General features: G+C 41.5%; 1 protein-coding gene across 3 annotated transcripts in view; it reads left to right on the top strand.

Annotated features, from left to right (window-relative positions):
• Positions 1 to 22,346, top strand: part of IFT122 (intraflagellar transport 122) — a 61,839-nt gene that overhangs the window by 15,205 nt on the left and 24,288 nt on the right. For all 3 annotated transcript variants that reach the window (XM_053378086.1, XM_053378084.1, XM_053378085.1), the window contains 6 exons: positions 4,125 to 4,327; positions 5,405 to 5,542; positions 6,391 to 6,555; positions 6,894 to 7,091; positions 13,014 to 13,154; positions 16,647 to 16,700. In XM_053378086.1, coding sequence (XP_053234061.1) covers positions 4,125 to 4,327; positions 5,405 to 5,542; positions 6,391 to 6,555; positions 6,894 to 7,091; positions 13,014 to 13,154; positions 16,647 to 16,700 — 899 coding nt within the window. The remainder of the gene's footprint in view (positions 1 to 4,124; positions 4,328 to 5,404; positions 5,543 to 6,390; positions 6,556 to 6,893; positions 7,092 to 13,013; positions 13,155 to 16,646; positions 16,701 to 22,346) is intronic.

Here is a 22,346-nt window from a genome sequence, read left to right as displayed (position 1 = left end):
CCACTCTCTTGGGGGCCCCCCAAAAAAATAAAGGGAAAAAACCTGGATGTACATTTCCAAAATTTTAAGTTAGAGCTTAATTATTATTTCACTATTAATATACCTCTTCTTAATTGTATTTCACTATTAATATACTTCTTCTTAATTGTATTTCAGTTCAATGATTGCTTTGATAAAATACATATTTTGTTATGTGCAAATGGCTTTAGATACCTATTAGGTCCATAAATTACCATATGGCATATATTCAACACAAAAAACAGCAAGAATTTGTTGTTGACAAAGGATAGCTAGACATGTAAAGGGCCCCATTACCTTCAGTAGCTTAGGGCCTCATCAAACCTAAATCCGGCCCTGTGTGTGGGCTTATTCCTGCCCCCAAACCAGCCCATCCATTGCAACATTGGGGAAAAGACGCTTATATTAGCCACCACGGCACTTGTTCACAAAGAAAAGCTCTTTGCACTTCTCCTTTGTTTGGAACTGATGAGAGGGTGGATGTCCAATCCTAGCATCTATTATGAAATGTGGACATTTCTAAGGATGTGCATTCAAACAGGCTGATTCATTGCACCCAGAAACAGAGCAGGAAAAGGAAGCAGTTTCTCATTGATGGTGGATTTTTGAGGAGATAGGTATTGAAACATTAATGGGCACCGTCAGAATACTAGTGGGCACAGTGGTGCCTACAAGTGTCATGTTAGTGACATCTTTTTAAACTATAAAAAGAATGAGTACTAGTAATAAGTGGCTTCTAATAATTGGCCTTCATGGATCACTACCCCTTCATGGATCACTGCCTTGCCGTGGCGAAGGGGCTTGAAGAACTCAGAGAAGCTATGAACTACGCCGAGCAGGGCACACAAGATGAACAGGTCATAGTGGAGAGTTTTGACCAAACGTGATCCACCTGGAGGAGGAACCGGCAAGCCACTCCAGTATCCTTGCCAAGAAAACTCCATGGACAAAGACAACAGGCATATAAAAGTTATGACGCTGGAAGATGAGCCCCTCAGGTCGGAAGGCGTCCAACATGCTACTGGGGAAGAGCGGAGGGCAAGTACAAGTAGATCCAGAGCTGATGAAGCGGCTGGGCCAAAGCCGAAAGGACGCTCAGTTGCGGATATGCCTGGAAGCGAAAGGAAAGTCCAATGCTGTAAAGAAAAATATTGCATAGGAACCTGGAATGTAAGAACCATGAACCTAGGTAAGTTGGAGGTGGTCAAAAATGAGATGGCAAGAATAAATATTGACATCCTGGGCATCAGTGAACTAAAATGGACGGGAATGGGCGAATTCAGTTCGGATGACCATCACATCTACTACTGTGGGCAAGAAACTCGTAAAAGAAATGGAGTGGCCCTCATAGTCAACAAAAGAGTGGCGAAAGCTGTACTGGGATGCAATCTCAAAAATGATAGAATGATCTCGATACGAATCCAAGGCAGACCTTTTAACATCACAGTAATCCAAGTTTATGCACCAACTACTGATGCTGAAGAAACTGAAATTGACCAATTCTATGAAGACTTACAACACCTTATAGAAGTGACACCAAAGAAGGATGTTCTTCTCATTATAGGGGATTGGAATGCTAAAGTAGGGAGGCAAGAGATAAAAGGAACAACTGGCAAGTTTGGCCTTGGAGATCAAAACGAAGCAGGGCAAAGGCTAATAGAGTTCTGTCAAGAGAACAAGCTGGTCATCACAAACACGCTTTTCCAACAACACAAGAGACGACTCTACACATGGACATCACCAAATGGGCAGTATCGAAATCAGATTGATTATATTCTCTGCAGCCAAAGATGGAGAAGCTCTATACAGTCAGCAAAAACAAGACCTGGAGCTGACTGTGGCTCAGATCATCAGCTTCTTATAGCAAAATTCAAGCTTAAACTGAAGAAAGTAGGAAAAACCACTGGGCCGGTAAGATACAATCTAAGTCAAATCCCTTATGAATACACAGTGGAAGTGACGAACAGGTTTAAGGATTTAGATTTGGTGGACAGAGTGCCTGAAGAACTATGGATGGAGGCTCGTAACATCGTACAGGAGGCAGCAACGAAAACCATCCCAATGAAAAGGAAATGCAAGAAAGCAAAGTGGCTGTCCAACGAGGCCTTACAAATAGCAGAGGAGAGAAGGCAAGCAAAATGCGAGGGAGATAGTGAAAGATACAGGAAATTGAATGCAGATTTCCAAAGAATAGCAAGGAGAGACAAGAAGGACTTCTTAAACGAGCAATGCAAACAAATAGAGGAAAACAACAGAATGGGAAGAACCAGAGATCTGTTCAAGAAAATTGGAGATATGAAAGGAACATTTCGTACAAAGATTACCATAATAAAGGACAAAAGTGGTAATGACCTAACAGAAGCAGAAGACATCAAGAAGAGGTGGCAAGAATACACAGAGGAATTATACCAGAAAGATATGGATGTCTCGTACACCCCAGGTAGTGTGATTGCTGACCTTGAGCCAGACATCCTGGAAAGTGAAGTCAAATGGGCCTTAGAAAGCATTGCAAATAACAAGGCCAGTGGAAGTGATGGTATTCCAGCTGAACTATTTAAAATTTTAAAAGATGATGCTGTTAAGGTGCTACAGTCAATATGCCAGCAAATTTGGAAAACTCAGCAGTGGCCAGAAGATTGGAGAAGATCAGTCTACATCCCAATCCCAAAGAAGGGCAGTGCCAAAGAATGCTCCAACTACCGCACAATTGCACTCATTTCACACGCTAGCAAGGTTATGCTTAAAATTCTACAAGGAAGGCTCAAACAGTATGTGGATCGAGAACTCCCAGAAGTGCAAGCTGGATTTAGAAGAGGCAGAGGAACCAGAGACCAAATTGCAAACATGCGCTGGATTATGGAGAAAGCTAGAGAGTTCCAGAAAGACATCTACTTCTGCTTCATCGACTATGCAAAAGCCTTTGACTGTGTCGACCACAGCAAACTATGGCAAGTTCTTAAAGAAATGGGAGTGCCTGATCACCTCATCTGTCTCCTGAGAAATCTCTATGTAGAGAAATCTCTATCCAGTGAGAACTGGATATGGAACAACTGATTGGTTCAAAATTGGGAAAGGAGTACGACAAGGCTGTATTTTATCTCCCTGCTTATTTAATTTATATGCAGAATACATCATGCGAAAGGCTGGGCTGGATGAATCCCAAGCTGGAATTAAGATTGCCGGAAGAAATATCAACAACCTCAGATATGCAGATGACACAACCTTGATGGCAGAAAGTGAGGAGGAATTAAAGAACCTTTTAATGAGGGTGAAAGAGGAGAGCGCAAAATATGGTCTGAGGCTCAACATCAAAAAAACGAAGATCATGGCCACTGGTCCCATCACCTCCTGGCAAATAGAAGGGGAAGAAATGGAGGCAGTGAGAGATTTTACTTTCTTGGGCTCCATGATCACTGCAGATGGTGACAGCAGCCACGAAATTAAAAGACGCCTGCTTCTTGGGAGAAGGGCAATGACAGGCCTAGACAGCATCTTGAGAAGTAGAGACGTCACCTTGCCAACAAAGGTCCGTATAGTTAAAGCCATGGTTTTCCCAGTAGTGATGTATGGAAGTGAGAGCTGGACCATAAAGAAGGCTGATCGCCGAAGAATTGATGCTTTTGAATTATGGTGCTGGAGAAGACTCTTGAGAGTCCCATGGACTGCAAGAAGATCAAACGCATCCATTCTTAAGGAAATCAGCCCTGAGTGCTCACTGGAAGGACAGATCGTGAAGCTGAGGCTCCAGTACTTTGGCCACCTCATGAGAAGAGAAGACTCCCTGGAGAAGACACTGATGCTGGGAAAGATGGAGGGCACAAGGAGAAGGGGGCGACAGAGGACGAGATGGTTGGACAGTGTTCTCGAAGCTACAAACATGAGTCTGTCCAAACTGCGGGAGGCAGTGAAAGACAGAGGTGCCTGGCGTGCTCTGGTCCATGGGGTCACGAAGAGTCGGACACGACTAAATGACTAAACAACAACAATAATTGGCACCAGATATCTGTCTTGTGTCGTATGAATCTAAATAGATGCTGTAATAGGATTTAAGGCACTTTAACTTAACCCTGCAAATCAGTTTACTATTTTCTTTTCTTTTGTTCCAGTTCGCATTAAAAACAGAGAGCTTGTCAAGAAAATTGCTATATACAAAAACAGATTAGCAATCCAGTTGCCAGAGAAAATCCAGATTTATGAACTATATTCTGATGATTCTTCTGACATGCATTATCGTGTGAAGGAAAAGATAGCAAAAAAGTTTGAATGCAACTTATTGGTTGTGTGTTCTGAGCACATTATTTTATGCCAGGTAATTAATAAATATGTACTTTAAAATGAACTGTACACATATTGAAATATTTTTTTCTAATAAGAGTTTCTTGGGCAGAAGTCATCCATAATGAGCTAGTTTATTTCAGAGATGGCTGAAAGATGAGGTGCGTATATTTTTTCCACCTGTCCCACTCCAGATGTTATACATACATGGCTTGCCCAAAATGTGGTATTTAGAAGAAACATCAATATTTTATTGGGGGTTAGATTCCCTCCCTTCTTTAAGCATAGCAATATTATCCCTTTTATTTGGTTGCTATCGGAATGTTAATAAAATGTTGCCAGTAAGTCATCTGTCCTTGCTTTTGACGTAGTTGTTCTTAGAGACACTAAAATGGTTTGCTGCAGACACTCAATGCAACAATCTAGTAGTAAAATAATCTGTGGCTATCCTTTAAATGCTGTCTGGCTGTTCTTTTTGTCTCTCCTGAGGCTTCTGTCCTGCTTTGATGCAGTCTTGAATAATTAGATTATAATCTGTGGTTGTAAACATTTCTAATGAAGGATCCTTGAAGAATTGTAGATACTGTAAAACCAGTGTTGTTGCGTGGTTTGCTGGTGTCCGGGATGCAGAGGGTTCATGGAGTCCTCCGCACCAGCCCAGCTCTCGCCACCAGAGCCAAGCGGGGCCACACCTTGTCACTTGCTCACCCACCCAGTGAGGAGCCCGGCTGGCTGATGTGGCCCTTGGCAGGCAAATTCCCCCGACGCTGGCCGGGTAGCCATTCAACAAGGGGGACATGGTGATGAGGCCAGGCTCTGGGGCTCAGAGACCCCTGGAGGCAGGCAGGGTGGGATGGGGATCCCAGGGGGGCGTGCTTGGTTTGCGCCCCCTCAAATTCATGTGCCTGGGACATTGGCCCCCCTCACTATGCCCCTGTGTAAAACTTTCCTCACCTGTTGCAATGTAAGTGGTTGATGAGTTGAAAATCAGACTGATATCTGTACCTTGACAGCCTAGCATGAAAAAGGCCTAGCATGTGTACAGCACTGTTAGGCTGAGAGATATGAGAATTACTTAAATGAGAATGTAACATGTTCTTCCCTTTTTTAGGAGAAAAGGCTCCAGTGCCTCTCATTCAGTGGTGTTAAAGAAAGGGAGTGGCTGATGGAGTCTCTCATTCGGTACATAAAAGTAATTGGTGGACCTCCAGGCCGAGAAGGACTTTTAGTGGGGCTAAAGAATGGCCAGGTGACCTTTTGTGATTAAGTTCATAGGATTTTGTGAAATTTGTACTCATTAAGGAGATGATTTAGATGCTAAAGGGCCCAGTCAATAGGCTGTAATTGCATATTTGCTTCTTAGTGTCTTTGGCTGCTCTTTAAGTGACATGTTTTTTGTTTTTTTGCACGTTCTGTATTTGATGGTAACCAAGAATTACATGTTCACAGAAAGCGGCAGTTAATCAAAAGCTTCCTTCGCTATTTCTTTCCTTTAAGGGAAAATGAGTTGTAAGGAACTGGTTTGCAATAAGTTAAGGAAAAGTGCTGTAGAGAGCAACATAGACTACTTGCCGCTTACTGTTTTGGATGAAGTTACTACACTAGCTTCCTGGTAAGCTGGTTGCTGCTGCTTACCAGTGGGGAGAGGGGAAGAGGCAAAGTGGCAGGGATATTGGCAGGGTGCAGTTGCACTGTGCCAGATTGGCTCCAAGGTATGTTTCCACCACATCAACCTTCCTGTCACTTTGCAACAGTGACCCACCTGTTGGGAAACTAATGCCCCCCCACCACCTAAGAAGCTGTTTCTGCTTCTATATTCAATATTAAATATATTTGGGGAAGAAGAATCAAAGTGTGGAGTTAATTTTTGTTTCTGATTCTTGTGACCCTAAACCTAGCCATCATCTTGCCTCATGTTTTTATTTTTATTATTTATAATCACGGAAGTAATTTGGGCAAAAGCGAACAGTGTGCTTTAAATTTGTTAGACTAATTATTCTCCTGAGTTTTTATTCTCTAGCGCATGAGACTGACAAATAAAAATAGTATTGCTTTTAAGAAGTATTTTATTAACCCTCTGAATTTAATCACATCCAGATTCTAAAGATATTTGTAGACAATCCTTTTGCAATTGTCTTGCTGAAACAATCCACAGCTGTGCGCTGCTTGGATATGAGTGCATCTCGAAACAAGCTGGCAGTGGTTGATGAAAATGACACCTGTCTAGTGTATGATATTAACACCAAAGAGTTGCTCTTTCAGGTAAACATTTGGAAACTCCATCCCTTCCCTCCCTTTGTCTAGCCCTATCCACATGATTGCAAAGAGCTAAATCAGAGAAATAGCTCTATCATGCTGCTCCTTTGTCACCCTGTATCTTAGAGAAAAGTTTCCCAAAAGGATGAGAAAGGAGCCTTAGTGAGACTGCTTGGGTAGTTGTTATCTACTAAAAAGAGGGTGTGGGATCTCTGGCCAGCAGATCAATAGTGGCCCTCTAGAAAGTCCAAGTTGACCCGCCAAGCCTTCTTCAAGCATGATCATGTACCATAAATGAAGACCATTCATTTTTTTGTATTGCATGTTGTTTGATCATCCTCTAGGAACCCAATGCTAACAGCGTGGCTTGGAACACACAGTGTGAGGACATGCTCTGTTTCTCTGGTGGTGGATATCTCAACATCAAAGCTAGTAACTTTCCTGTCCATCAGCAGAAACTTCAGGGCTTCGTTGTGGGATACAATGGTTCCAAAATTTTCTGTCTCCATGTTTTTTCCATGACTGCTGTTGAAGTTCCCCAGGTAATCTTTAATCTTGTTCATTAATTATTTTTGTTGCTGATGTCAGCATTATCTTAAGTGCTCCTGAAACATGTCTACTTTTTGTCCAAAAGAGTTTAAAAATATTTTTCCACCAGCTTTTTGGCCTTCCTTTCATGAATAATGTCTGTAGTTTTGTGCTTGGAGGAGAAAGGGATAGTTTTCACTATCCTGTGAGAGGTAGGTGAAAGTTTATTGTGTTAATCATTTGACACAACAATATAGAATAAAATCAGGTAGACAAGAAAACTCCTAGTAAAATTTGGCATTACCAGCTGCAATTACCGTATTTTTCGCCCTATGGGACGCCACTTTCCCCCCTCCAAAAATGAACGGGAAATGTGTGTGCGTCCTATGGGGCGAATGCAGGCTTTTGCTGAAGCCTGGAGAGCGAGGGGGGTCGGTGCGCACTGACCCCTCTCACTCTCCAGGCTTCGTGCAGCTCTCCGCTACCCGTGGGAGAGCTGTGCGAAGTCGCGCAGCTCTCCCGCGGCTAGCGGAGAGCTTGCCTGCACCCAGAAGCTTGGGGCGCGCTGAGCTCAGCACGCCCCAGGCTTCGTGCAGCACTTGCCTGCACCCAGAAGCTTGGGGCGCGCTGAGCTCAGCACGCCCCAGGCTTCAGGCTTCGCGCAGCTCTCCGCTAGCCATGGGAGAGCTGCGCAAAGTCGCACAGCTCTCCCACGGCTTGCGGATAGCAGCCTGTGCTGGGGTCGAGGGAAGCTCTGGCTTCCCCAGCCCCGCACCTGGGGGGGGGGGAATAAATTTTTTTCTTTATTTCCCCCCAAAAATACTAGGTGCGTCCTATGGGCCGGTGTGCCCTATGGGGCGAAAAATATGGTACATATTATTCCATGGCATGCTTTCACTTTAATGCTGCTATTTCTCCTATTACTATAGTTATAGGTAACTTTGCTCTCTCTGTTTTTTCTTTCGCTTTGGTGATGTTCCAGCCAAATGCCAGTTATTCTCTTACATATTCTTGCTTGTGACTTGTTCAAGTACCAGTTGTGTTGTTCAAAACATTTTAGATCAACAACAAATGTGATTTGTCCCTAAGAAAACCGTGTTCGCAACAAAACAATTGTTTGGGCATGATGGAAAGTACTAGCAATAGAGCCACTGAAATATTTAATATAATGAGTAAAAGCTGGTGGTGTCAGTCTACCAGCAGAACAGACCTCCGCAACAGGATTTCCATTTCTCCCCATTGCAACCCTCTGTGCACCCCCAAAGTCTGCTCCAGAAGTTTGTGGGGACTGCAAGTATTGGGAAGAGAGGAAAGGAAAATCTGGTTGCGCAAATGGAAGGTTGCTTGCACAGTGTTGGATTACAGGAATAGTTTACTTAATGGCCAAGTTCAGATGTATTTATTACAATTAATAAGTAAACCTATGCTTAAGCCTTGTGAGTATATACTTCATCCTTGTGCCATGCCTTTCGTCCTCCTTGGTGGACTGCAATTAACTCAAAGTCTTCAGCTTATCATAGTTATCCATTACCTCCAGCAGGGAAACTATGGTTACCAGAATTTAAACAAGTCATGGTCTTAACTCATGGTTTGATGTTGGGTTAAGATCCTTGCTTGTTTGTATCCTGGCAGCCATAGTTTCTTGATCTGAACAAAAAAGAGAAATAATTAACTGAAAAAATCCTGAGTTAATTGTGGCATGCTAAGAAGGAAAAGGGGTAACATGAGAACAAAGTGTGCAGGCCTGAGGTACATGCACATCTCAGCTTATTAAGGCGAGACACAAACCAGACCGTTAAGTTTGTAGGGACTACTTTGGAAATGCCTTTGTTTGTATTGTTTGAAATTTTAAAAAGTATGGTGGTGGAATTTGTGCTTGATTTTGCACTTTGTGTCCATTCACAACTGACTAACATTAGCAGAAGGAATGCAGAACTGGGGTTTAAATTTAGCTGTTTTGCATTTACATGATCAAAGATCTAGTAAATGCCACTCCTAAAATTAAAGGATTTTGGAATGCACTTGTTTTCCACTTGGCTTACATTTAAAGGAAGAGAAACTGAGGGGGTTTTATAGAGCTTTGGCTTGGAGCTGGTGGTCACCCTTTTAAATAATGACTTGAATAAGAGCAGACAACAAAGTTGTCACAATTACTTCTTCGTTTTCTGTCAATCTATATTTTGGAGTGGAGGATAGGAGGATAGGCTTAGAAATGAAAATCATATTGACTGAGTGTACTATAAAGTTCAACAAAAATTCTATTTACACGTAATTGTGTGTAGAGAACACATACAAAAGATGGTAGACATGCAGAGGGGGATGTAAGGTTCATGACTGATCATAAACTGGACCTTTGCCAGCATTGTTGCAAATGCCATTTAGGCAAGTTTCTATGTAAAGGGAAAATTTGAACACAAAAGAATAATCAACACGAATCTGACATCAGAAATGGCAATATTCAGAAGCCAGTGGGGGAACATTTCAGCATTCTGGGACAATGTACATGCCCTTGAAGTGGCCATTCTGAAGAAAAGGGAATTAAAACAGAGACTGCAAAGTAAAACTAATGAATTACAGTCTGCTAAGAGGTCCAGTAATGTCACTTGTGGATTGAACTGAGACAAAGGATTTTTAGCACTTTAAGGGGCAATCCTATGACAAGATCCTCTGGAATGAGTAGTTTAGGATGCAGCAGAACTCCAGCTTAGTCAGGGTTAAGTTTCCAACCGTAGCTCAGCAGAATATACACAGGTATAGCATGCTTGGCAGAACCAAGTCTGGTGTAAGTCCTGCAAAAGGAGTGGCATCTTATCTTGTCTACCAGTGGGAGTTGACCCTTACCAGTTTGCGTACAAGGCAAAGAGATCCACAGAGGATGCTGTGGCAATGGCTTTACATGCTGTCCACACTCATTTGGAGAAGCAAGGGAACTATGCGAGACTGTTATTTGTAGACTTTAGTTCTGCATTTAATACTATTCTTCCGCATAGATTGCTGCCCAAATTATTAGACCTGGGACTTCCACCATGTTTGTGCAGGTGGATATTAGATTTTCTATCAAACCGTTCCCAAAGGGTCAGGTTGGGTTCCCACGTCTCTGCAGATCTCATCACGAATACGGGGACGCCGCAGGGGTGCGTGTTGAGCCCGCTTTTATATACACTCTATACAGCTGACTGTGCCCCCAAATACCCCAGTAATAAGATCATTAAGTTCGCAGATGATACAACGGTGGTTGGTTTAATCACGGCTGGAGAGGGGGAGGTGGCCTATAGGAAGGAAGTTGAGCAGTTGGGGGAGTGGTGCAGGAAAAACAACTTACTCCTTAACTTAAAGAAAACAAAAGAGATCATTATGGACTTTAGGAAATGTAAATTGAATATTCAGCCACTTATTATTGAGGTGAAGTGCGTGGAACAGGTCTCGGTGTTTCGATTTCTGGGAATGGAGTTGAGAGACGACCTAACCTGGGGAGAGAACAGCAAAGACCTGGTGAAGAGAGCACAGCAGAGGTTATATTTTCTGAGAATCCTCCGGAAAAAGAATCTCTCAAAGGACCTGTTGATGGCATTTTACCATTGCACTGTGGAGAGTGTACTAACTTATGGTCTGTGTGTGTGGTTTGGGAGCTGCACGGCCAGGGGAAAAACAATGCTATCCAGGGTTGTAAAGACTGCAGAGAAAATAATTGGGTGCACTCTTCCCACCTTAGATCAAATCTATGCTGCCAGGTGCCATAAGAAAGAGGCAGAGATAGCGCAGGATAGTACGCACCCCGGAAATGATCTTTTTCAGCTTCTGCCTTCTGGAAGAAGGTATAGGGTTATAAAGGCCAGGACTAGCCGCCTGAGAAACAGTTTCTATGCAAATGCAATTCTGGTTCTAAACGCAGCATAAGGGGTCTCTATAGTGTAGTGTATTTTAAAATGGGGTTTTAGAGTTTTTAGGGGTTTTTGAATGTTTTATGTAGTTTTGTAGTAGTTTTATGTACTTTTTCAATTTCCCTGTTCTGCATGGGACAGTGACAATAAAGATATCGTAATCGTAATTCTGGAGCCCTGGTGGGTGTGAGACCAGGGAGAGGGGACCCAGCCTGAATCCTAAGGCCACTTAGCTCAATAACAAGACGTGGCCATGGAACATTATTTTAAAGACTTGTTTTTCCTCTGCCAGACATAGGCAGAACAGCCGCAGCCCTGCTGCTTAGCTGAGTTTGGATACGGTATAACTTTACATTGGCTTAATTTACACTGGCTTGCTTTCCCTTAGTTCCTTGTTTATAGCATTGCTCCCTTATTGTGCTAGTTGGCTTAGTAATGGTAAGAGGTCTGTGTCATCAAGAACTGTAATGTGAATTAGCCCTGTTAATTAGATCCTTTTTTGCATTTCTTCTAACCTCACTTCTCAGAATTCTACTTCAGCCTGTGTGTGTGAGAGTATACATGTACGCCAGGGGTGGGGAACACAGGCCTCAATGTGACTATCCAAGGTTCTTAGGACACTCCCCAGGCCACACCCCTCACTGGTCGTGCTCTGTGCCTGGCTTGAATGAATCCTTGAGTTGCAATAATGTCTCCTGCATAGCTAGATGGATGACTTTTGCATGGCTAAAATGTAGCCTGCTGTACTCATCTGATGTCCCACCCATCTTTGTCTCTGGCACCATCCGCCCCTGGAATGTGGCCCCTAGGAGGTTCCCTCTGAGGCAATGCAACCTTTGAGCTGAAAAGGGTCCCCCACTCCTAATATATATCTATAATATGGGGGAGAACTTCATGTATCTGATGATGTGAACCTAGTTCACTAATGCAAATGGTGTAATATATTTGCTGGTGTTTAAGGTGCCACCAGACCCTTTACCATTTGGGCTGTAATAGTAAGAAGTCTTGTCAACCAGAAATGGATGGGGGAAATTCAATTGTTTGGCACTGGTTAGACCCATACAGGACTCTTTCAACTAGATGATTACAGAAGTAGATGTGTACATGGGATCATGTTGGGTTTTGCATTTCACAATTAAATTATCGTGCTGGAGAAGACGGAAAAGTTTAGCAGAGATGAAATAGCATAGAATACAAGAGGCAGGAGAAAATGTTGAATGCATTTTAATTTATTTATTAGCACAGAGAACGTTAGCACTTGCTTTGTAACATGGATTTCCCACCAGCAGCTAAAGAATGGATTTGTTTTAGCAGAAGGAGAATGAAGTTGCTTTAAAACATCTTTTAAATTATAGATGGGTGCAAATGTAGCCTTAAGGAAAGGGATTTTAAAGGGGATCATGGAGCGGGAATAATTTTCAAACATTTAAAAGGCTGCCGTAAATGGTGGTTGAGTAATTGCATTCTGTTGCTTTGACAGAAAGAAAACAGAGTGCTATCTGCAAGAGCAGTTTGGCAACAGAACAAGTTAGCCAGGGGATGTGTTTTGGAATTTCCTACACATGAAATGTTTTGTACAGAATTCTTGGTAAACATCTGTCGAAGAGCTTTCTTTAGTGAATACTGCTCTTAGAGAAAGAACACTGATCCTTTAAGCACACTTAAAATGGTACTTATAAGTTATTAATTCTGTCATAATGTGGATGGAGATGCACATCCAACATGAAACCTATGGAAAGCAGTGCCATTTAGATATTCGTTATTTGGTTTGTAGTCCAGTGGACATTTGAATCGGATGCATGTCTTTCAGTTCCTGATCCAGCAAATGATAGACATCCAGATTTCCAAATTGGGGTACTAGGGCTACATTATTGGGGCTACATTATTTTATTGTATTCTGTCATGTCTGAAATTTTCTTCATAGCATCTTAGTGGGAAATGCAGAAAATTTGGTTTGCCCTACAGTTATAGCCGCTGTGATATGATAGGAAGTTTATCAAGTTTAGGAAATCACACTAATATCTTAATGCTTTACTTTGGTTTTTCAATTTGCAGTCAGCACCCATGTATCAATACTTGGAAAGAAAAATGTTCAAAGAAGCCTATAAGATTGCTTGTTTAGGAGTAACTGACACAGATTGGAAAGAGCTGGCTATGGAGGCTTTAGAAGGACTCGAATTTGAAACTGCTAAAAAGGTAAAGTGTTTCAGCTTCATAGCTGAACCTTCTGCAATTTGTACTGGCATGCAATTAGAGTAGACTAATTGTACATACATACCCAACTGTATCACTAGGAACTGTGAGCTGAGTGCTTTAAAAAAATTATTCATGGTGAAAACACGTAATTTGTTCTCTTCTATTTCTGTTCAGAATGCAGAAAATCTAATGGACTAGGGGTTAGCACATACATTTTGCTACTCAGGCTTTTAAAGGCATGAGGAATCTATAAATTCCAAATGAATTCCAGTGATAGGTAATGATTTAAATGTAAGTTTAATTAGAGCAGCACTTTTCACTATGGGTAGAAAAAAATCACCCATATTCACCCATCCTTGGCTGTGTTGACCACTATGTGGCAGTAAAGATTTATTTTGCTGTAACATAATAAGCCTGCTTAAAAAAAAAAGTTACAAATTTCTTTGCCAGTCTTCTTCTCTCCATTGTGAACTGCTTTAGCTTTGAATATGGACATTTATTCTATTTCTCTCTCATTCAGAAAAGCTTTGAACATCTCTTTTTAAATGCCCTCCTGTGTGTGTCTATGGGAGGGGGGGGTATACAAACTTCACATGTTCCAGACAGTATGCATTCTCTTAACATCTGGAGCACATGTGTCTTCTCATCCTGGCGGTGAGGAGTTGCATGGGCTTGGCCTTGGACATTGTAAACAAACCTAATAAGTGATAGCACATTTTCTTTCTCTTTTCCTTCTAATGTAAAGTCCCTTGCCATTAGGACTAGGTAACAGTGTGTTTCCTAACATTTGTACTTAACCTGTTTTCAAGTTATTTCTGACGTAGTGTGGGAAAATGTACTTGCTGATCAAATATATTCCCCACCTTTGTCCCGTCATGGAATTCAAGGTTGCGTATATGAAGTTTCTAGATGATCTCCCATTCTGGCACTGACCAGATCTACTTCACTTCCAACATGGTTGCTGTAGTGTGTCCCTTCAGACCATGCCCTTTATTCATCATTTGTCTTTCTGCTTCAACAACCTTCTATTAAATAAAGGGGATCGTTTTGAAATTAAGACTAGGTATTGCTTAAATGCCAAGTTGTTCAAATATGTGTCCTTCTTTCTTAATTATCATTTTCACAGAGCTTCGATACGCAGAGTTTAGATACAATTTTCATTAATAGTAGATTTTGTCCCATAGCGGCTTTGTGCAAAAATGTTTCTGTTCCTAGAGGTGAGGCATCTGCTTTTCACTGATACCACCATCACCTACAGCAACTCTCCTTACCGTATCCTGTACTGTTCCAGAGGATTCCCCTGACCCTCAAGAGCAGCTTTTTCAATGGGGGGTGGGGGCAGTAGTGACAATTGATGAAAAACAAGAGCCTTGCCTTGTGCAAGCAGGAGTGTTTCCTAGAAAGCCACCACTGACTAAAACTCAGTATATGCTTCTTATTTCTTAAAGCATTTTTATCCTATTACTTGGCCAAAGAAAGGGTATTAGATCTAGTAGTTTAAAGGGAGGTTGTTTTTACCATCTTGAAGATGTTAAGTAACCTGTCCACTAAGTATTAGAACAGATTAGCACGAAGAAAAACAGCTTCCAGAATACATAAAAAGAGAGAGACACAACTATCCTTGTGTAAGCACAATATATTTGTTTTAGATTAAATATCTCTATAAATGAGGAGCTATCGCTGCATTTATTCGAGCAGATTATAGAAATGTAAATAGCTGTGATTTATTTAGTATGTTGAGATTATATTCTTAAATGTCACAGATTAGATTATTAAATGCTACAGGGTTTGAGATTTTTTTTAATTGAACTTTTCTTCTCTTAATTTATATGCTATATCATATAACAGTGCACAAGGCAGCCCATACAGATTAAAGATAATAAAGATGAAAGATAACAACTTTTCCTTAAAAACATTTTTAAAGGAAGCCCCATGCAGCATGCTTAACCCTGGTCAAATCTCATTATTGTAATGGCATGGCTGACAGTGGCTAAATTCCAGTCTCTTTGGAAGGGATGCAGGAGGTGTCTCAGATTAGCTGACAAAGGAACCTCCTAGCCATAGCTACTACATTTCCCCCTGTACTGTGTTTGGATGCAGGTGCTTGCACAAATTGCACACCTGATTCAGCAGCGCCACCAGTGTTCCACGAATCACAAGTGGATCATATCCCCAGGAACATCCATGTTACAAGCATTAACATCATCTTGTCTGTGTTCAACATCTGTTGTTGAGCCTCAAAGAATTTTGCAATATCTCACCTTTATGGTGTAAAAGCGCCACTCATGGCTTCTTACAATATTTAGAAATTACAGTTTTTTAAAGACAGTAATATAAGATAAGTAACCAAAGGGCAGCAGTTCAAACCTGAACATGGAAGCAGCTACATACAATAAAAGCTTGCTGTAATTTGTCTTCAACTGGAGAGAAACAGCAAGGGAAGATGCCAGTCGACTCCAGTGGCAAGTGTTAATTGGGCTAAGGATTGTAGCCTTGTACCTTGATCCCTAAACTTTAGCCGTGAGCTAAAGGATCAGTGAACGGGAACTGCCTGTGTTGTTAGGATTCCCAGCAATGTATTAATTTATTCATTTTTGCCTCCCCACCCCCGGTTCCATAGCAGTGGCTGGATAGGTGTTTGGCTCTCTGCCCTCCTGCAACAAAAACTGGAAGGAAAGCTCTGACGATGTGTTTATTCTTGGGCCCCACTGAATTGTGGTCAGTACACACAAGAAATTCCCATTGATTTCAGTGGTACTTGCTTCCAGTTAATGCATTTGGGATCAAGTGTTAGACCAATTATCTTTCCATGACTATGCCCATACTTAATTAGTGCATCCAAGAGATCCTACAATAGTTCCATCTTTTGAATACAAAGTAGATTAGTGGTCTGACCTGTTTTAAAGTATGACCTGTTGTTTTCCAGTTTCTGGCCAATGCAATCTTAGTATTGCTGTACATTCATTTTTTTTTAATGATACCTGCTTATTATAGATTGGTTATAATTTATCCTCCGTGATAATGACTAAGGCAGTTCCATCTTTTTTTTGCTGCCAGATTTGTGTGTTGTTTTATCCCAAGAGTACATGACACATGGGGTCCCGTTCTTAATAAAGGCGATACACTGCACAAATACATTTCCCCCTTCACTGAATTAATATCGTATCTATACACATGAGGCTAAGTTTATTACAGAGCTGCATTTTTAAAATATGCTTGTCTCAACCTGACTCTGTGTAACTCAACGCTTTGCACAGCATGCATTATGTTTATATCGGATATTCTGTTTAAATCTCCATATTTAGCTCATGCAAAAAGTATAAATAGTAATCTAATTCACTGCCACTTGTGGTACACAGTAATCAATTTTTGTCTAGTATGCATAGTAAGTAACCATAACTAAGTATATGTGGAATATATTATACCTGTTGATTGTTTGCCTACACAATATTAGGACATTGCTGATGCATTTTTGTTTCTTTGTTTCAATAGGCATTTACCAGAGTACGAGACCTTCAGTATCTAGAACTGATAAGCAGCATTGAGGTAAAGAAAAAAATAGGGGGATGCAAAATGTGAATTAAGGAATAAGCTTACTCGGTGCAGTATCCATATAACAGAATGTTAAATGGACAATGAATCTATTGAGAGTAAAAAAAATGCTGAGTATTTTTGATTTGGAATGATGATTGATATGTATTGACTTTGATCCACTCTTATGACAGAAACTTAATGAAAAAACGGGGAATGGCTTGAATATTCAATTATAATGCTGTAGATTCCTATGGCTTGTTTCAAAGTATTTTATAAATAGGAATTAATTAAGTCTTACATCACCCTCTTGAGATAGGTAATTATTTTTATCTCCATTTTCCAGACCAGGCAACTGGCACAGAGGTACTGTGACTTGCCCAAGGTCACATGACAAATCAGCGACAGATGGGAGTAAAATTTGGGGCTTGCAACTTTCATGTTGCGCTCTTAACCTGTTCAAATTCCTAGCCCATGACTTGATAGATTTTTTAATTATAGAATAATTACCAAGAAGAATCTAAAGGAAAAGCAAATCTATCACCACTCTGACCTTCCTGTAGGATGTCGTCGTAATGTAAAACATGTGGGTCTACAATGAAAAGTCTAAAGGGAATCCTTCATGTAGATGTTAATTGGGGTTCCTGTCTCTTGTGTAGGGATGCAATCTGCTCTCTGCAGCCACTGGTGGCAAAAATGTCCTTGTTTTATTACGGTGCTTAAAGGAAGTTTACTACTGACATGGATGACATTGGATGCAGGAAGGAATGCCACAGTTATCATTCTTTTTACAAACTGTGAAAGAACAAAAGTGTATTTGCGTTACTGAATCAGCCCGCCATCTGTCCTGTTGTTGTACAGGATCTCTGGGTTAGTTATGATGCCTGAAGATGAATGGCAAGGGACCTCGAATTGTGCAGACTACACTTTTCGTGTGTAGCGATGGGGATAGCCAAGTCTAGGTTTGAGAATGGCTACCGAAATGGTTGCAACTATTTTAGACCTTTCTTGTGTAAATGTCCCCAGTTAGTGTGTTAGGCTTATTTTGAAGCTAGGTCAGAGCAGTATATGCCCAGCAGTATGTTAACTTGCTTGTGGCAGATCCAATGAAAAGAGAGATAGCAGGGTCCCAGGGTCACATATAGTGCTTTAAAGAATTCCCACTCAGTTGCAGTTTTATGCAGTAAAGGTACATTTTATTAATCATTTCACATGGGAAGAGCCCTGCTGGCTCCTTCAGACCAAAGCTCCTTCCAGCCAAGCATCCTATTTCCCAGACAATTCCAGGAAGCTCACAAGCCGGGCATCAACTCTCCAGCAACTGGTTTTCAAAGGTCTGTTGCCTCTTACTTGGACAGTCCACTTAATTAGCATGGATAATAGCCACTGATGGATTTATCTTCCATAAATGTGCCAGGTTCAGACATTTCATGTCATTTGCAGAGATGCTGCATTATCCTAACCTCCCAAACCACAGTGTTTTTAATACTTCTTGATACAGCACCTATAGTGCCCCTTTTTTGTGCAGTATCTAGATGCTTGGTGTATCTAAAGATACTTGATGTTACTGATTCCCAGCACCATTTTAATTTGTTGCTCTGCTGCTGTATGATTCATAAAACAGTAAATCTGCCTCCTCCCATTCTATCAAGCAAATTTTGTTTTAGGTGTGGGTTTGTTTTTCCATTTGAAGGCTATGTGCTCGCCCTTTTCAGAGTTGTGAAAAAGCTTTGACCATTTCGCTTCTCTGCTTTTGATAGCAGAAACTGAATTGAGCTGGGAGGTTCTGGATGCTGCCAGTATTTGCAAGCCTGCCCCCCAGCTGTCCTCTGATTGGCCCATTCTCATGGGCAAGGCCTGCTAAGCCATGAAGGCACAGGGGGAGGCTCTGGTGTCCTCCAATGGTGCTGCCACAGTGTGGATGGCCCCAGGAGTGGGCCGCAGCCGCACCAGGCTGCAACCGCCACCCCAAGTTCCAGTTGAGCAGCCATTGTCAGTTTCACTTCTCTGCTTTTGATAGAAGAAACTGAATTGATAGAATTCATTTAGGGTGCTGTGAAAGACCATTCAGGGCAGGAAATGACAAATATATCCAGCCTTCTGCATTGGAGCTTATATCTAGCCTTTCTCTCATTAAAGTAAAGGGAGATGTGGAGCACTGGCTTCTCAAATGAGTCTGAATCTGTAGAATTAGTCATTTGTCCCCACCCTTTATCCTTTGAGATTTGTTTTAGTCCTCTGGCAATGAACTTGCAGATTATTCAAAAGATAAAATGCAGTAGGGGGTATACTTTGTAGGGTTGTATGTCAGACAGACCATTAAGATACATGGGGAGGAGATTCTGTATCCTGTAGGATAAATCCTTGAGATGCGTGAGGGAGCTACATTAAGGAAGGAAAAGCTTGGGAGGCAGGGAGAGAATAGAAGATGCTATTCTGTTGATTTGAAACACCGACAATCAACAAAAAAGGTGGGCTGTAAGACTTCCGCACTAAATTAATTGGAGAGAGGTGGAAGCAAAAACGGGCTCTCCTGCCTCATGTTAGATACCCCATGAGATGGATGACAGATTACTCTCTATCTCGTAATTCCCTGTGCTTCAGAATGTAAGTCCACAGTGGCTATATATGCACTGTTGTTTAGCTTAATGTGGGTAGTTTAGAGAGAAGAGCTGTAGCTCAGTGGTAGAGCACCTGCTTCACACACAGAAGGTCTCTAGTACAGTCCTTGGCATTTCCTGGTAGAGCTGGGAATGTCCCTGTCCTGGAACACTGGAAAGCTAGATAGACCAATGGTCTGACATGTTACAAGGCAGCACCCTACGTTCCTTTGTAAATTGGCATTCTGTATGCATGCTATAACATTAAACCTTCCTTTCATAGATAACATGCCACTAATTAGAGAGAAACATTTGCCAAATCCTGTTTTTCATTATGTTCTTGTCAGATTAATTTTTCTTTTTAATCCAGATGGTATAAGCATAACTTTCAGCAGCCATTTGATAAATTTTAGTACAGCTAGATTTTATGATCTTGAAGTGGGGCAATTGCATGTGGTTTGGAATTGCTAGGCTAGTTTTTTGCACATTTGAGTAGCAGGGAGCAACAACCATATGTAATAAAATAGTATATACTCACATGCAACTTGGTGTGTTTGCATATCTCTTTAGGTGCAGAACAAGTGGACTGAATTTCATTCTAGACTTGCTTGCTCACTGACTGGAACACTTCTCTGGAGTTTGTTTGCTTTCTCTTTAGGTCGTCCAGTCACAGTAAAAGTACATAATGTTGGGAAACCTGTGAGCAATGTGCTTCTTTGGCATAAAAAGCAGGCAAAACTCTAGCAGTGTAGACAGAATGAAGGAATTTTTGTTGTGGGCTGCCCTAGTTTATCGCTGGGAACCAACAACAGGATTGCACACTCTTTCCTTGCTTCTTCCCTCCTTACTTCCCCAGTGCCAACATTTTGGTTTAATTAAACTGCAATTAAATGGTTTGTCCAAAATGAGGAATGCCAGTTTACAGACCAGGATCTTAAGCCAGCTACAAACATAATGCTAGACCATTCTTTATCGCTAAATGGACGAGCCTCAGAGAGCCTGTGGTCGGCATGAGCCTTGCTCAATAACCCTTCCTCTCTGCTGCTGAGAGGAGGAATTCTGCTGAGTTTACTTTCAGTTCCAAAGATCCTTGGCTTATTTTTACATGCAGATGAGGAAACCTGGTTTAAAACAAACAATGCTTAGTTGCTAAGCAAGTCAGCTTCAAACCGTGGATTATGAACCTGTCTTGTTTAATTAACTACCGATTGTTTTGAACCAGGTTTCCTGGGTTGCACTTAACACTAAGCTCAAGCTTCCTTGAGACTGAAAGTAAACTCAGTAGTCATCCTCCTGTTTGTGTGAACACAACACGGATGCTTTGCTCAGGCTCATCGAGGCTTATCCATGCAACACTAAACTATGGCTAAGTGTTGCATGTGGTTTAAGATCCTGCTTCATATGCTAGTATTAATCCACAGTTCCCTGTTTCGGCAAGAATAGTTAATTGCTTAAATGAGTATGTGCATGCCAAGGAAGGGTGGAGGCAAGGGCAGCATGCTCATTCCTGGCTACTAAACTGTGGTTTAGCAAGCTGGGGGTTCAGCATCTGAACTGGGCTACTGACTTTGTAACATTTAAGCATTCAGAAAGTCTGGATGTTACATTGCTGATTTCAAATATTTCCAGGATACATTTAGAATGGAATCAGCCCTCTGTGACTTGGTTTAGAGTTCTAGCTAATGCCAAACCATGATCTCTGCAAATGCAGCAAGAGTTTGGAAAATGGCATCCTTAATGCCTGCTATCTGCCGGTCAGTTGGTTCCACCAATTGCATTCATGTTTTGTTCCACCTCTCTTAATAATTTGTTTCTGTTTAGGGGATAGGCACTGAACACTCGACAAGCTACGGCAGTATTCATTGCTAGCAGTTACTATTTTGATCCATAAAGTACCTAAGTTACTAAGGAAATGGTGCCAATCCTGAATGGAATTCCAGTTAAGTGGAACATCGCCTCCCTCTCCTCCCTCCAAATGTCCCCCAATTCTGTTCTGGCATTTTGCCCACCATCCAGGGCATATTGTGAGCCAGGTGGGAAGTGGGGGACACAGGGAAAGAAGAGGAAGTTCAGCTGTGCAAGTGGAAGGCCTTGCAGGGACGACCTACTGTTTTTCATTATTTATTTATTCACTTTCTTTTTAGCATTCCGGTTAGGATTCTTTGACAGACCAATTCTTAATCTCTATATCCAGTTTTTCTCAAGCGGGGAGGGCTGTATTTCTGTTCCCGCGAATGATCAGCTCGGTATGCCTGGAGATTGATTCTGTTAAGAGAGGTGAGGGGGGTGGGAACAGACCAAGTGACAGCTTTCCAAATTAAATGTTGCTGCTTTGTAGAACAATGAGAATAGGCCAGAGAGAATGGGGTTTGAAATTGTTTAGTGGGTAATTAAAGTAAAGCGTGGATCCATTTCCATCTCCAAATGATGTTTGTGGAGGATTAGAGGAGAGGGAAGGGAAGGGAAGAAGTGTAGGGTGGCAAATGCCCCTTTCCAAAGAGGGATGTGCACAAGGAACCATATTGAGTGGTATATTTTAGCCTTTGTTCTAAGATACCAAGTTATTAAATTCTTGCATATAGCCAGGCCACCTTTCAGCATAATTGATGTAAATGCCAAAAATACTAAGGAATAAAAGGCTTGTAAGCGACACACTGTGCTTCTTAAATAACATAAATATCTTTCGATCCCGCTGCCGGTTCTGACAGGATTGAAAGACAAAGTGCTACTTTGAACAGCTAGAGTGGTAAACCTAGGTGGTCTGCCCAATCATTCTTTTTAGATTTTTGAGAATATTTGAGTAATATTATTAAGGCCATTGCTTTTAAAAGTATGTGGTGTTCTTAGAACAGCCACTGATATTGTTTGGATTCTGACAGCACTTGTGTGCAGGCATATGCATGAGTGTAAGCACACACACACACACACACACACACACACACACACACGATATGCACATTTCCTCCAAGAAAGCATCTTTCCATAGAATCATAGAATCATAGAGTTGGAAGAGACCACAAGGGCCATCGAGTCCAACCCCCTGCCAAGCAGGAAACACCAT

This window comes from Podarcis raffonei, chromosome 2, assembly GCF_027172205.1.
Source record: "Podarcis raffonei isolate rPodRaf1 chromosome 2, rPodRaf1.pri, whole genome shotgun sequence".
In the NCBI taxonomy this organism is placed as follows: domain Eukaryota; kingdom Metazoa; phylum Chordata; class Lepidosauria; order Squamata; family Lacertidae; genus Podarcis; species Podarcis raffonei.
The sequence above is the reverse complement of the archived record's forward strand: the minus strand, read 5'-3'. Positions and strand labels throughout refer to the sequence as shown.